The 16,367-nt window shown below is 50.8% G+C and overlaps 1 protein-coding gene across 1 annotated transcript; it reads right to left on the bottom strand.

Moving 5' to 3' along the window:
• Positions 1 to 3,257: 3,257 nt before the first annotated feature.
• Positions 3,258 to 14,047, bottom strand: SLC25A38 (solute carrier family 25 member 38). Its single transcript, XM_030329426.1, has 7 exons — positions 13,599 to 14,047; positions 8,724 to 8,845; positions 8,081 to 8,165; positions 7,221 to 7,400; positions 6,817 to 6,985; positions 5,236 to 5,402; positions 3,258 to 4,102 (listed from the first exon to the last, which is right to left on the bottom strand). The coding sequence occupies exons 1-7, from the start codon at positions 13,665 to 13,667 to the stop codon at positions 3,980 to 3,982; spliced, it is 915 nt and encodes a 304-aa protein (XP_030185286.1). The 5' UTR covers positions 13,668 to 14,047; the 3' UTR covers positions 3,258 to 3,979.
• Between the last annotated feature and the right edge of the window lie 2,320 nt (positions 14,048 to 16,367).

Genomic DNA, 16,367 nt, shown 5'->3' with positions numbered 1-16,367 from the left:
AGTTGGTTAAGCCTCCAGGCTCTTGATCTCTGCTCAGGTCATGATGTCAAGATTGGTGAGACTGAGCCTTGCATGGGGCCCCCATGCTAACAGCTTGGGGCCTGCTTGGGATTTTCTCTCTCCCTCTCTCTGCCCCTCCCCAATCACAGGAAAACACTCAGGTGTGCTCTCTCTCAAAATAAACTTAAAAAGATTTTATTTTTCAGTAATCTACACCGACTGTGGGGCTCAAACTCACAACCTGGAGATCAGTCTAGTTCCACAGACTGAGCCAGCCAGGTACCCCTAAAAAGTCCTATTCGAGATCACTGGAAATGTGAATATGGGCTGGGTTTTGGAGGATATGCAAAAAATTTGTTAGCGTTTTCCAGGTGGGATAATGACATTGTAAGAAACATGTCCACCATTTTTAGAGCTGCAGATTTTTAAATTTTTTTTTTCAACGTTTTTTATTTATTTTTGGGACAGACAGAGACAGAGCATGAACGGGGGAGGGGCAGAGAGAGAGGGAGACACAGATCTGAAACAGGCTCCAGGATCTGAGCCATCAGCCCAGAGCCTGATGCGGGGCTCGAACTCACAGACCGCGAGATCGTGACCTGGCTGAAGTCGGACGCTTAACCGACTGCGCCACCCAGGCGCCCCGAGCTGCAGATTTTTAAAGATGAACGATGGGAAGGGTGAAATAGCCTGATGTCTGAAATCTGCTTTCATAAAGGAGAAAGTGGAAAGACAAGAGTGGCAAAATCCTGATCCTCAGTTTTCATCTCAGTGATGCGAATGAAGGGCCAATGTACCATTTGCCCTACTCTGTGTTTGAAATATTTTGTTTATATATTTATAGAAACTGAATGTAACAGCAGCTTGAAATCTTTGCTTCTGTCCTCTTTGGGCCCATATGCCTTACTAGGCCTTATCTGTAGTGGCCAGACAAGTGTTTGCTTCCACAAAGCTCTGCCTCTAAATAATTTGAAGTCTGAGGCAGCCAAGAACAAGTCAACTTGTTAAAGAGGCACCGGGCAGAGTTTCCAAAGCCAGCTGAGACTCACAAACTTTAATAGCTGTGACAGACTGCAGGAAAGACAAATTCTTGGGGCCTGGAATATGCAGATGTCCAGGACCACATCCCTCTGGAATCAAGGTTAAGGGCAAATTCCAGTTTTACCCCATGTTTAGAGAAAATTAGACTGTTCCTCCAAACCTCATTTGCCCCCAAAGAACAAATGAGCATGGAAGGGGACTCTGGTGGCCAAAACTCACCAACCAAGTAGAAGGTGAGCGAACTGGGGGGAAGCCTGTACCTCTGGGCCTCACCTCTGCCCCTCCCCTCCCAGGGGCTCTTGGCAGGTTCCCCACTGACAAGTTAGGCTCCCCTGGCCCAAGATGAGGGTCAAAGATGACCCGAACACCCTAACTCAGGACCCAAGTTCTTAGGAGGCAGACACTATACCTAGGCCTGTAGTGACTGGCCTGCGTTCCATTCCTGTCCCAGCACACATCTGTCCTACGTGACCTCCTACTTTCCCCAGCACAGGGCCTCCCGCACCTAGGTCACCAAGCCCTGGTGGCTTCAGGGTCACTGAGATTAGGATCCTCCTCTGCCCTCTCCCATACTCCTCCATTATTTTGAATAGGATATTTATTTATTTATTTAACGTTTATTTTTGAGAGCGAGAGAGACACAGCACAAGCAGGAGAGGGGCAGAGAGAGACACCGAATCCAAAGCAGGCTCCAGGCTCTGAGCTGTCAGCACAGAGCGGACACGGGGTTCGATCCCACGAACTGCAAGATCATGACCTGAGCTGATGTCAGAAGCTTAACCAATTGAGCCACCGAGGTGCCCCTTGAATGGGACATTTCAACCTAAAGCCTAAAGTATAAACATCATTAAATTTATATGCATCACAGGTTGAATTGTGTTCCTATGAATGTGATCTTATTTGATGATGGGTCTTTGCAGATATAATCAAGTGGAGGTCCTTCTAGAGTAGGGTGTGCCCGAATCCAGTTACTCGTGTCCTTCAAAGAAATTTGGACACAGAGACAGATGGACAGACGGGAGGCTTTGTGGAGACGGAGGCCGATTGGAGTGACGAGTGTCAAGAATTGCCAGCAACCACCAGAAGCCACAACTGTCCTCCCCTAGAGCCTTCAGAGAAAATTATGTCCCTGCTGACACTTTGACTTGAAGACTCTTAGGCTCCAGAACAAATTTCTGCCAGAGGCTACCCAATTTCTGGTCACTGGTTGTGCGGCCCCAGGAACCTACCACAGTGCAGCAGAAACATCTGCTCTTTTAACCCTCACCATCACCCTAGGAGGTAGGGAATATCCCGATCCCCGCTTTACAGGAACAGTTGCAAAGTGTGTCTAAATAAGTAGAGAACCAGGCTTTCCATCTGGGCCACCTAGATCACAGCCCATATCCTTAACCAGGAGACCAATCTTCTTTCTGCTGTCTGCTTTCTTACGTATGGCTCTTTCCGAAGTTGAAAAGTTGATAGAAAAGCCTGGGTACCCAACTTGAGTGGCTACAATAAATAAAACAAACAATAACGTGTGGAGGAGGATGTGGGGAAATCAGAACGCTTCCGCACTGCTGGTGGGAACGGAGGATGGTCTGGAGTCTGGGAGTTTCTCAGACGGTTAAACACCGCCACCACATGATCCCGCAGTTCTCCTCCTAGGCACATACTTCCAGAAGAGCAATGAAAAGCTAGGTCCACACAAACACTTGTACGTGAACGTTCACAGTGGCATTATTCCTAAGAGCCCCAAAGTGGAAACAATTCAAGTAGTCCTCAACTGAGGAATGGATAGTACGATGTTATGTGGCCACGCGCACAACAAAGGACAGTGCTGAACGTGCCACATGGATGAACCTCAAAAGCGTTACGCTAAGCGAAAGAAACCAGATGCGAAACTACAAATTGTACGACTGCATTCATAGGAAGCGCACAGTAAAGGCAAGTGATGGATGGAAAGCGATCAATAGTTCCCAGCGGCTGGGGCTCAGAATGAGATCTTTAAATCTGAGATCTTGGGGGCTGAACGTGTTCTAAAACGGATCTGTAGTGATGGTTGAGCCCCTCAGTGAAGTTACCAAAAATCACGGATTGGTTTATTTGAAATGAGGGGATGGTACAATGTGTGAAATAAAGCTTTTTAAAAGATGTTTAGGTCGAAGGACCTATATGGGTCAAGAGCCAGCCGCCTTGGATTAATTTGGTTATTTTAGAACACAGAGGGGACACTATTGAGGTTTTCCAAACAGTTTTCAGTGATAAAGTGCTTCACTTTATTTATGTGAATTTTAGCAGCAGAAAAAAAAAAAAAAAAAAAAAAGCCAGAACAATTCAGAATTAAAACAGGGCAGAGGCCAAGAACAAAAAAACGTTATTTGGACACTTAGAGGCTAAGAAGCCACTGTCCCCACTTCTTTAGAGGCTCTCCAGGTGATTAAGTAACCACCAGTTAAGTAGCAACATCTTTTTTCCCCTCATCCTAACAGCACCCCAGACACAGCCTTCAGCCTGGTGACAAGGACCCCTCTCCCAGCAGATGGGCTTCCCCCACTGGAGCGCCTCGGCCGCAGCGCCAGTCCGCGGATTCTCTGGCGGTGCGATTCCTTGCCCAAGGACAGATCCAAACGGCAGCCTGGTGTAGGTGGGTGTAGGTGAAGCGGAGCCACCTGACAGAGCTCTCTCCAGAAACCCCTTTTTAAGAAGTACTGCAGGATGGGCAAACCCTCTCCTAACTCCCTAGCGCGCGGTATGCATCAGTAACACCTCTTTCGGGAGATCCTGAAGGCTTGAGTCGGGCCCATCTATTCTCTACTCAAACTGGGTAACTGAAGGTGACGTAGCTGCCTGGCTTTCCAGACAGGACATCCTCTAACTCCGGGACAGTGAGACGGAGCAGCCCTTGGCAAGAGCCGGGCAAGGCAACAGAGCCCATCTGTCCCCAGGCCCCTCTCGGTCAGGACTTCAGGCCCATCTTGGCCATCATCTCCTCGTAGACTGTCCATGCCATTGCTGCCATCAGAGTTCTGCGGAGGGCCCGGGGGACGCCACCTTGGAAGAAGCCACGCAGCCCATAATCCTACAAGGAAAATGAACGTCAACACTCTGGAAGCAAAGCGGCAATACAATGAACGCCCCTAGCACACAAGAGCTAGGGTCTCCGTTACCCCATTGTTGAGTCTTCATTTTCAGACTTTTATAGATAATGCCAAGAGTATGAATAATGGACCCAAGAAGGCAGTGAACTCGAAGAGGGTTTTTTTGGCACATTTGCGAAGCTTTCTTGCTTTATCCAGGGGAATGCGTTTCTCGGCTGAAAATCTTCATCAAGGGTTGCCCTATAGCGCTGTGCAGCTTACACAGCTCACAGAGGCACCAAGCGCCAGCTGGCGGCTGAGTCCCAGACCTCAGTCTGCATGCCAAGCCCCGGGCCCTGGCTCCAGGCTAGAGGAACAGGTGCCTTTATGATGATTTGTCTGCCTGGAGGGAGCTTCTTTCCATAGTTTCGTAATATAAGAATTAGAGACAAAACGCCTGTTACTCCTCTAGAGCAAATTTCTAGAAACAAAATAATGTGTTTGTGCGGTTTTTTGGGGACTCTGGTTCCTCCTAGGTCCTTGATCGGATGACTAGACCCTCCCTGCTCACCTGATTCAATAGGTCTGGGGTGGAGCCCAGCAATTCCAAGTTTAACGAATATAACTGGTGGTCCTAATGTAGTCAGTTTCCCCCACCCACCACCAAAAACTCCCCGCAACCAACCATAGGTTTTTAGCAGTGATTTCAACCTTGGCAACACCTTGGAATCACTAGGGAACTTAACTACTGATCCGGGCTTCACCTGCTCCCAGGCATTCAGATATCACCAGCCCAGATTATGATCTGGAAGTGAGGACTTTTCTTTTTTAGTTTATTTATTTATTTTGAGAGAGAGAGAGAGAGAGAGAGAGAGAGAGAATGCAAACCACGCAGAGCGAGAATTCCAAGCAGGCTCCACACCGCCAGTGTGGAACCCAAACTCATGAACTGTGAGATCATGACCTGAGCCAAAATCAAGAGTTGGACACTCAACCGGCTGAACCACCCAGGCGCCCCAGGGAGTGGGGACGTTTTAAAGCTCCCCAAGTGATTCTAATGTGTAAAGGGCACAAGATACTGCTCTAGACAGAGCCATAACCCCAGTAAGAACCAATATTTAGTCCATAGCCTTACTTTGAAAATGAGGGTCACCGCCTGGCCAATCCACCGAAATTTCATTGGGGTGAGCTGCATATGAGTTTTGATGACATCCGCAGGTTGAGTTACCAGGGAGGCCAGAATACCAGCAAAGATCCCACAGCTGAAATTTACAACAGGAATAAGGACTGCATCCAACTGGTCTGAAATAGGACAAAGGCAACATTCGGTTACAAATAAATCCCACACTCAACTGGGAAGTATCCCTACTAAGTTGACCACTAATCCTTCCCCAAAGTTAGAAGGATGTAGATTCAGACAAGTTTAAGAAATAGACATTTAAAGGTACACTATGTGTAGATGGAGTAGTGTGAGTTAAAAATCGCCTTTTTTTTTTTTTTTTTTTTACAACTATCGCCATCATAATTCATTCGGGCAAGAATCATGGGCTAAAACATATGAATGAAAGGAACAGGATGTTTTATATAGATGCATACAGACTCCAGATATCTCCCCACTGAGACGCTTACAAATGACAAAACAAAAAGTGAGTTTTCAGTGGAGACACTATCTTGTCCAAGTGATATAAAGTTAGTATCGCCCACAGTGGGTCAAACCAATGTCATGAGCTTCCTGACATGGAGATATTTAAGGGTAAAGGGGCATCACTCCTGCAACTTGCTCTTAAACAGATGGGAATAAACAATTATACATATAGAGAAATCAAAAGTGTACATCCAAGCTCCCTTACTGCCCTAACTTTCCATGGCAAAATGAAGGCTGTGACCTGCAGTGTCACGGCCCCCGGTGCCTTGGGCGGAGCAGGAAGCCTCCTAAAAAGCACCCCAACTGTACCTGATCACCACTGTCATGATGGCATGCCAGCTTTCCCACTTACGTGACCTTGGTTGCATATCCTTTCTCGAATTATCCAGAGACCCCTTACTGAACACAGGTTCATGCCACAGAACGTGTTTCCATTAGCACCTGGCTCCGCCTGGGTGAACGTTTGCTGCCCACTGATTGTGTCCTTGTCGTATCCAGATGAGCTTGCTGGTGGGGTGGGTCTGCCAGAACGCCTGAGGTTTGGCACCTTTCTCTCCACCCCAACAGAGGCTCAAAACCACTCTTAACTGGGAACACAGCAATGGAGGTGAAATGGTACTTTCCTTCCAGCTCCTACCCTACTGGCGTTTCCCAGACTTGTCTGATGAGAATCCCACCAACTGCTTCTTGAGGAATAGACTCCCAGGTCTTGTTCCAAAGCTTCTGATGCAGGAGGCCCTGGGCAGGACCCAGCAATCTAAAGATGGGGTAACTCTGCAAAGTATTATGGCAGGACTTCTGCGAAACACGCTTTCCTTCACCGCCTACCCCACTCAAGAATTTTAGTACTACCAGTACTCTGCCATAAGAGACTCTAAACTGGAGGGGGCAGGGACCAAGTCTATCATGACCACCACTGCATCCCAGCACCTGACATGGCTCAGTTCCTAAAACTCTGCCAAGAATCTGGAGTTGCTAAGAACATTAAACAGTGTCGCACAGCAGAGGAAGCAGGGAGGATCTGCGGTCCCGGAGCTCTCTCTTCCCCGCCACACCTTCGACCGTCCGTACCGTGGGTCATGATGTTTTTGGTCTGGTTGTAAAACATCAGGTAGATTCCAGAAAAGGGTGCGTCACGCAGAAGTGTTGCTGTCAGGCCACTGAAGAGTCCCCGGTGCCCCTCGCTGCGATAGATGTTCTTCAGGGCTGCGTAGATGCTCTCATAGCCATACCTCCCGCTCTGCAAGGGAAGCACAGGACCAGTGGCTGGCAGGGCGGTCCCGGGCTGGAGTAACAACCAATGCGACTCCAGGGTATGTGGCATTACCGGGGCACCGGAGGCTCTGGTTCCCACGTGGCTTGGGTTCTCAGACCACAGCAGCCTCTATTTTCGATTCTAAATCGGGGGTGGACATCGGACGGCGGTCCAGTGCCTCTGGTTACCCAGCCTTGAGGCCTAGAGCAGTCAGACTCACCTCGTAACGGGTCTTGATCACAGTGATGGGTGACATGCAGACCCCTGCAACTGAGCGAGAGCCCACTCCCAGGATGACCGACTCCAGGGCGGTTGGTGGATGGCCTCGCAGAAAGTACTGCTTCAAGGAGTAGAGGGTGCCGAAGTAGATACCAATGCCGGGGACACACCTCACGATGGACTGCAGAAAACGTCAGAGGGGGGGAAAGAAGTCAAAGGCTGACACAGTAAGACACCGTCTTAGCCGGCTTTTCCCAAAACAAGGCCAAGGTTTGCGTGACTAGACTGAAGGTGCGGAGGGACACCAAGAAGAGAAAGGGGAAGTGAGAGACAGGAGGGAAGGCAGCTGACAAAGGGCGTGTTCCCTAAGCCACTACCGCCCCGGGCAACTCAATCCCTTTGGGGAACTCTGGGAATCTTGGTGTAGGGCGCCTCCCTGTTACCCCGCCATCTGAGGAGGGTGAGCGAGAGTTTTAAGTATCCAGTGTCATCTTCCGTCGACTAAAGGGCTGCTGCGGGCCTGGGTGAGCGTTAATTCCCTGGCACTTCCGGCAAAGTGACTTCCTAGGGCCAGGAAAGCCGGCAGGTAAAGAAATGCAGGTGTGGCCTGTGTGCTCTGAAGGGCAAGGACAAGGACATGCTGGCAGCTGAGGGCACCAGCTGCATCTGCTCTGCCGCTTGCCCCCAAAGGGCATACAGACGTCCCATTTCCTTCCCCGAGCCCTCAGAGCTAGCAGCAGGAGACCAACCGACGACCTCGTAGGACGCTCACCTATCCTAACGAGAGGATACGTGAGGTGCATGAGAAATGGCTGGCTATTACAGCAAAGGGTGCAAGAGAAGACCCAAAACGCAGCTTACAGGAGACATCCCTTTCCAAAGGCCCAGAATGCTCTCCGTGCGAACCACCTTCAAGAGAAGAGCCAGCATCCCAACACGCCTGGATCTGAAAGCAGACAGAACGGAGACACAGGAGAAAAAAAATGACTTAGACCCCCATCCTCGTAAAAGAGCTCCCCACCCAAAGACTGCTTTGCGGGACTTCTTTCCTAAGAACGCTCGGGCGTCTCGGCAACACCTCTTGGGGTAACTCCGAGTTCGGCTACGTTCGTGGTTTGGCGCGTACATGTCGATCTGTCCATTCACACTGGAAGGATGAGCTCCCATTTTGCATGCGTGTCGTATACTTCCCACAGTGCCAGGCCCGGTAGGGGCATAAAAGAGCCACTTAACATTTGTATTATTTCCAGAAAACCACCCACACGTCTCGTAGCAGACAGCACAGTTAAAACATCACAGGCTAGCACGAGAAAATGCGAATGTCCCCCCATTCAATTAACAGGAAATGTCGAAGAAAAGGTGGGCGAAAAGTTGGGCCTGGCCTGTGTTTCTCTCGAAGCATCCAGCAGGATGGGCATTGACTTAACATCGCTGAGAGGCACGGGTGTCTGAGAGAAGTTGCTGAAACCAGTTCCTCAAAGAAATGGGGGGCGGCAGGCCTTACCCATGGGCTGGGGGCTGGAGAGTCTGCAGGCGAGTTTTGAGGAGGTCTAGGGGCTGGAAAAGGAGGGTGGAGCAGGTCCCACTGATGGAGCCACACAGGAAAGCTTTGATCACCGGATGCAGCTGCAGGGCAAGAGAACGCTGGGTCAGCAACTCTGTCGCCACGGGCCTCAGCCTTCTCCACCCGAGACCAGTCAACTGCTCTCTAGGGGGGCTTAGAAAACCGTCCGGTGGTGCTCTGTGTTCCCTTCCCACTTCAGAGAAGGGAAAGGTGTTCCCAGGAATGCACGGTGCTGGCATGTTGTGCAGAACATAATATCCTGCTGTTGGGATCTCTCCAGCCCTAGTGCTGAGAAGGAGCCAGGAACATCAGGCCCCCAACCACACCTCCCTCGGTCTAGCTAGAGACAAGTTATTGGCCATCTCCTTATCTTCACAGAGCAAAGTCAACTGAAGGGGAGTGTCTGAACCAAGGTCACCGGGGTCTCTTGGTTATCAAACCTGTAGATATTTATAGGAGCAAGACAGAGAAATGAAACCGCAAGTTCAGTTTCAATGTAAGACATGGGCTACTTCCTGAAAAACCTATGAACTTTCTTAACTTAAAGCTTTCCCTTTCTCTCTCCTATCCACGCATCTCCCTGCCACCTAAGCAGATCACAGACAGTCCAGTAGACCAGCAGCCACCCCCGGGTTTGGTGGCTCTCCTTTAAACCAGGACAGTCGCACACGCTGGCTAATCTAGAGGCACCACCAGAAGGGGCAAGGGCTAGATGTACTTCCTCTGAGCCCGACACAGTAGAGGTCTCAAAGCTTGCCTCAGAATCCGCTCGATCACAAATGTGTGACAAAGGCACTTTAAAAAACCCAACCACGGAAGAAAAGGCCTCTTTTCCAAAGGAGACACTGGGCAAACTCCATCCTAAAAGACCTTCCTTCTCTCTCCTCATTAAATGGCATTTGCACTATTATTTTTCAATAAATGGTACGCTGTGGCCCTAAGACGCTATTAAGATGAAGTCACCGGTTATACACACACAGCCACCAACCCAGAACGAAAATGTTTGTAACCTGTGGTTATTTGTCCCCCAGGGGACAGAGATCACTCCACGTTTCTAGCAGACGAGCAGGTCTCCCATGATAACTGAACCCACTTAAGAGACGAAATGAGTTCAGATGATAAATACTGGAGGTTATAACTCTGCTCAAACGGCTTGCAAAATATCGAAGGGGTGACAGAATTAGTAAGACAACACGTACGACCAAGCAAAATGTGTACCTCACCGGTCTGCCGGCACACCATTCCCTGTCCCGCCAGGAGGGGTGTCCTGCTCCTTCCGATAACTTGGAAGCCATGTGTAAAGGGCACAAACAACTGGCATCCTCTACTCTGCCTGGCAGTGAGCCTCGAACCCCCGTCTTTCCAGCCTGATGCCACATCACCTCCCCTCCCTCTTGGCTGGTCACCCCTCAGCCCCCACGACTTGCCATCCAGCTAAAGGTGCCCCTCTCACGCTCACCAAGGATCCCTTTCCCACCCCGGGCCTTCTCTTACTCTTACTCGGCCTCCTCTGGGACACATTTCAAACAGCTGGCTGCCTCTTGGTTTTCGGCTCCCCTCGCCTTTTCCCTCAGCCAGGGTGGTGGTGGTTCCTCTTATCTCCTCCAGCCACAGCCCCTCGGGGGGCCACCTCACCCACACTCCGCACACCAACGCCCGCACACCAACGCCCACGGCCAAGCCCAGCACTTCCCCCAAACGCCCCCAGGCATCTACAGCTCACGCTCCAAAATGGAAACCCAGCCAACTGTTGCCCACACTCTTGCCCCCACTCCACCCCACAAGATATCCCAGCAGCCCATTTGGGAGTCGCGTAAGACTCCTCAGCAAATGCAGAAGGAAATGGCAGATAAAATTAAATTTCCTTATAACCTGCAGCCCATTGACAGTTGAGGCCGGCAGAGTTCTCCAGGAACTCCCTGCGGTCTTAAAGATGTTAACACTTTGCTGGAGGGAAAAACAACCCTAGCTTGACCATAGCCAGGCCTCCAGGCTCCGGTGCGCCTTTTTGCCCTGAAGATGTCTCAGGAAATCTTTCTTGGCGGTCAGCTCCGGACCCCACCACCGCTCCAAATTCCCATCAGCTGTACTGACTGCTTCAGGACTGAGTCCGGCTGATGACCCTCAGTGTCCCCAGAGCCTGCCCCCGTGGATCTCAGTGGCCTCCTCGGCAACCTCCAGCCTCAGCCCGACGAGGCCACCCTCCCCTGAACTGGAGCAACACTGGATGAGGCATCTGTGCATAGCACCTCAAGATCTCACGGCCCTTTGAAAAGCTAAGTCTTTAAACCCATTTTACAGACGGAACTGGGGCTCACAGCGGTTATGAATGTGTCCTAAGTCACAGGGCTTGAAGCCACTGGCTAGGCTTACAAGGCCTCCCATGAATCGAGGGGCCCCTGCTTTCCTTTTTGGCTTGTGTTCTCAGCCTCCTCCTCCCTCTTGCATAGGGCGCAGCCGGAAGGGATCCTCTGCCTTCCTCTAGCCTCCGAAAACCCCATCCTAGCTCCTCTGGCCTCTGATTCATCCGGGGGAGGGGGGGCCTCTGCCCAGATCTCCCCTGCTGTGGGAAAGCCCCGAATCCCCGCCCCCCACTGGCATTCAGGCTCCTCCTCCAATACTTCCACTGCACCTGAGCCCACCTCCCTTGGGTCGAGGACAGAAGAGGCCACTAGCTGTCCTGTTCACGACGGTACCTCCAGCACCGACCACCGAGCCTGGTGCACAGTCAAAATGGGGCCCCACAGCCAAAAATGGATGAGTCATGTCATCTACAGGAAATCTGCATATGGCTCTCCCTTGAGCACAATTCCATAGGATAAGGCTTAGTGGGCTCAGCCCGCCCCTTCCCAGGACAGGCTCCCTTCAGCCCTTTGCTCCAGTAAGGCTGTAGGAATGACAAGGTGCTTACAGCTTCTGAGAAGTTCTCGGTGCGGTGCGGCTTCCCGAAGGCTCTCACAGGTATTGTATGGAATTTGTTTTCAGGCTGCTGTCCTTCACGTGCATGCTCCAAGTACACCCCCTCCCCCCACTGTAGCAACTATTTTATGTCTTCATTTTCACAGCACAAAGCTTGGAGATGTTATTGGTTTAATAAATATTTGAATAAAGAATAGAGTCCGTAACTTCTTTAACTTTGTAAACTTCCAGGTCCATTAGCACACAGCAGATGCTAAATATATACCAGCAGTATAAACTAACCTCTAATAGTTAAAACACACACACACACGTAGTAGCATTATTTAAAAAACAAAAACCGAAAAACAGAATTGGGGCACCTGGGTGGCTCTGTCCTTTGAGAATCTGACCAGCTCAGGTCATGATATCACAGTTCGTGAGTTCGAACCCTGCCTCTGGCTCTGCCCTTAGCCCAGAGCCCGCTTCAGATTCTCTGTCCCTTTCTCTGCTCCCTCCACCCCACTCACACTCGCCCTCTCTCAAAAATAAACAAACGTTAAAAAAAAAAAAACAACAACCAGAATTTACACTTTTCATTTGAATAGGCTTAAGATCTTGTCCTATGGCAAGCACATCCTTTGAAGGCATGTTTGATTTTCTTTTCAAGTTATTCAAGTTAACAACAAGGAGTAACAATTTGGTTTTTTGAGGAACCGGGGCAAAAACAACCAAATGATACACAGTACACAAAAGCATAAGCATAGGAGCGCCTGGGTGGCTCAGTCGGTTGAGCATCCAACTTCGCTCAGGTCATGATCTCGCAGTTCTTGAGTTCCAGCCCCGCGTCGGGCTCTGTGCCGACAGCTCAAAGCCTGGAGTCTGCTTCGGATTCTGTGTCTCCCTCTCTCTCTGCCCCTTCCCCGCTCATGCTCTGTCTCTGTCTCTCAAAAATGAAAAAACGTTAAAAAAAAAAAAAGTACTTAAACAGATAGTAAATAGATTCCCCAAGCAATTTACTCCCCTTTAAAAAATTAAATCGTAAATCCAATTCAGATCTCGAGGTCAGAGCTGAAAGGAGATGTAGAACCCCAGTGGTGACCTTTATTAAGGATTAAAAAAGAAACGAAACAAAACACCTCTGACCCCGCCCGCCAGAGCTGGTAGACGAAACCACAACCTCAGGGTGAGGGCGGACAGCGCCCCCGCCCCTCCCAGCGCTAAACCACGCGGCTTCCCGCCTGCACACCCCGCGAGCGGTAACTCCGGCGGCCCCGCCTCCGTCTCCACCAATGGAGGCCCGGCGGCACGACCACTGCAGCCAATCCAGACGCAGGGGGCGTGGCCCCGCGGCCAGGCCTGCCGCTCTAGTTCCCCGCCGGCCGGGAAGCGGAGACCCAGATCGTGATCTCCCGCCCGAGCCGCGGGCGCAGTGGACCCACGTCGCTCCAGCAGCCACCTCTTCTCAGGCTTGTTGCTACCCGCGGTCTTTGCGACGGTCCAAATACCTGCCCGAGCGCCCTCCCCACCACGGTCACTCTGGGAATCGAACTCAAAAGCAACGTCCGGTAGCGCTCTCACGTCGTTCAGTGTCGCGCGGGCACACTCGCCGACACCCTCAAGACCCCGGCAATTCCTTGCCCACTCTACCCAGACATCAAACATCAGCGAGACCTTCGCCAGCCGGTCCTAAGGAGGGCTGCAACTGCTCTCCTCCCTCGCCCCACCCTCTTCAATTCCCTTAGTCAATCCATCCCTCCTGCGCCACGTCCCCAACCTGTTCTGCGCGCATCTGGAGAGCGGAAAAGGCTCCCAGAGGGCCGCTGACCCTTGGCAACCTCCAGAATATCCCCCCCCCACCCCGCCACGAGCCAGCGGTCCCGGAGCGGCCAACCCCTGCCTCCACTCCCCGCAGTTTACCATAAGCGTCTCCACCCTGTCTCCGACATCTTGAGGCTGCAGCAGCGCCGGGCGTGACTTCTGAATCATTGGAGACGAGGCCGGCAAGTGCGCCGGGCTCAGTGTGCCGTCAGTAGGAGCTCGGGCCAGCGCTGGCGACCCCGGGGGGCGAGGGTGACGCGGCCGCAGTGGTGGGGCGCCACGCGGTCAGGCGGCGGCTCTGCCGTCCGCGCTCGTCGGGGGCCGGGCCCGCGCTCCCACCGCCCCTGCGTGGCTAGGCGCGCCGCCCCGGGAACTTCTCGCAGCTCTTCACTTGCTCCGCAGAGGCCGTGGCTCTGCTCTCCCGCCCATCCCGCCCTGTAACACGCTTCTGGACCCCAGAACAGGCAGGATGCACCGGGGAGGGGGTGGAGAAAGCCGGAGGAACTGCACGGAACCGTGGGATTTCGCTTCCGGGGTTGGACGCCGCCGGTCTGGAGCGGGTGAACGGGTTCGCGTTAGTGCCACCTAGCGGAGACGTCCAGAACTGCAGGGCCCGCGGTTGCCCTGAGCTTGAAGGCGCGTCTGCGCGGAGGCCTCCCTCCAGCTGCAAGGTCTGGTGCGAGATTTGAGCTGAGCTCGTTTGCTGTAGAGACTTGCCCTGCCCCATAAGGTAGCCTGGAGCCTTCCGTGCCTATTGAACTTCAAGTGTGGTTCGTGTGCTTGTGGACCAGAATTTTGCATTGTATTTAATTTTAGTTAATTTGTATTAAAAAACGGAAGCAGTGTGGAATAACTTTCCGTTAAACACTTTATTGTCTTGGCAGACGCACGTTTCCTCTTGAACGCTGGGAATGTAGCCTAGAATTGACCAGTGTTGTTAAGTAATCCGTGCACCACATTTCGAGACTTACAGCAATATGGTAAAATAACTTATTAATAATCGTTATATTATTACGTTATAATAATTATATTATTATTATATTAACCTGATATTTTGGATATATCAAGTTAGGCATATTATTAAAATTAATTTTGCATGCTGCTTCTTCCATCTTTTTTTTTTTTTAACATTTATTCATTTTTTGATAGAGACAGGGTGTGAGCAAGGGAGAGACAGAGAGAGAGGGAGACACAGAATCCGAGGCAGGTTCCAGGCTCTGAGCTGTCAGTACAGAGCCCGTCACGGGGCTAGAACTCACGGACTGTGAGATCATGACCCGAGCGAAGTCGGACACCCAACCGACTGAGCCGCCCAGGCGCCCCAACTTTTTCTGTTTTTTAATATGGCTACTAGAATTTAAAATTACACGTGTAGCTCACACTACATTTCTTTTGGACCACGCTGGTCTGGATGTTTCAGATCATGGTTTATCTCTCATCTGGACTGTGGGAATAACCTTTATGGTCTCCCACCTTCCCATCATTCCTTGTCTGGGAGAGACATGGGAAAGTATTGCTACTGGGATCCTGACACTCCTGTTGAAAAAAGCAGGCACACAACTTCAATGTACCTGGTTACCTGCAGAATAACTTTTCGTGACAATTATTTGCTACTTTCTAGCATTCATTCTCCACTGGGGGGAAATGTAGGTCAGGAAAGATACTTATAATTTAGGGAGCAAGATGCTGTTATTTTAAGGCTTCATTTCTGTGTTATTAAGGCACAAGGAACAGCAAGAAAGTAGTTCTTTATCTCCAGAAGGGATTAAGCAAAGCATAAACATTAAAAAATTACATATACAGGGGCGCCTGGCTGGCTCAGTCTGACTTGCTCAGGTCATGATCTCACAGCTCATGAATTCGAGCCGCATTGCTCTGTGCTGACAGCTCAGAGCCTGGAGCCTGCTTCCAATTCTGTGTCTCCCTCTCTCTCTGCCCCTCTGCCACTCATACCCTCTCTCTCAAAAAACGAATAAATGTTTTAAAAAAACGTAGAAATACATATACAAATCTGGCTGGTGATTGTTAAAAACTTTCCTATCCCTCGTTCTAAGGGCAAGGCTCATTTTCTTTGTGCAGTGTCAATATCTAAGCTAAAACATTTATTTTTAAGTAGAAACTTAAAAAAAATTTTTTTTAAATGTTTATTTATTTTTGAGAGAGAGACAGAGCCAGAGCATGAGCAGGGGAGGGGCAGAGAGAAGGAGACACAGAATCTAAAGCAGGTTCCAGGCTCTGAGCTGTCAGCACAGAGCCCAACACGGGGCTTGAACCCAGGAACTGTGAGATCATGATCTGAGATCATGACCTGTGAGATCATCATGAAGTCAGACTCCTCACCGACCGAGCCACCCAGGCGCCCTGAAACTTTTATTTTTCACTAGAATTCACACCCAGTGCAGAGCCCAGGGTGGGACTTGAACTCGCAACCGTGAGATCAAGACTTGAGCTGAGATCAAAAGTCAGAGCTCAGCTACCTGGGTCACCCAGGTGCCCCTGAAACTTCTTTTTAAAGGAACAGCTACATTTTCCCCCAGAGGGCAAGGGTTTCTACTTTTGAGAAACAGAGTGGATTGGCAGATTTCAGAGACTGCTCTTGGCCACTCTGGGAATGGGGGCCCAGAGTGAAAGCCCCCTGCCCTCTGGCCGCCCTACCACCAGCAGGAGGGCTTGGTTCCGGGCTCAGAAGAAGTGGGCTGGCTTTCAAGCGTGGTACGTGCCTTCCAGCTTTCCCTCCTCGGTATCTGTTCCCGCCACACTCCCAACCCTGGAACCCAGAGTCCTGCCCCGCCCCCCAGCCCCTCCAAACCCTCTCCCATGTTCTTGGAGATTGGGAAATGTATGAGATAATGTGCAGAAGCATTACCC

Source organism: Lynx canadensis, chromosome C2 (assembly GCF_007474595.2).
Source record: "Lynx canadensis isolate LIC74 chromosome C2, mLynCan4.pri.v2, whole genome shotgun sequence".
Lineage (NCBI taxonomy): Eukaryota > Metazoa > Chordata > Mammalia > Carnivora > Felidae > Lynx > Lynx canadensis.
Note: the sequence above shows the minus strand (reverse complement) of the source record. Positions and strands in the feature narration are given on the sequence as shown.

Excerpts from the sequence above, each read along its gene's own strand:
- SLC25A38 (XM_030329426.1), bottom strand. The coding sequence starts at position 13,667 with ATGATTCAGAAGTCACGCCCGGCGCTGCTGCAGCCTCAAGATGTCGGA. Across the intron at positions 8,846-13,598 it reads ACAGGGTGGAGACGCTTATG|CTGCATCCGGTGATCAAAGC; the intron begins GTAAACTGCGGG and ends CTTGCCCTGCAG. Across the intron at positions 6,986-7,220 it reads TGATCAAGACCCGTTACGAG|AGCGGGAGGTATGGCTATGA; the intron begins GTGAGTCTGACT and ends CTTCCCTTGCAG.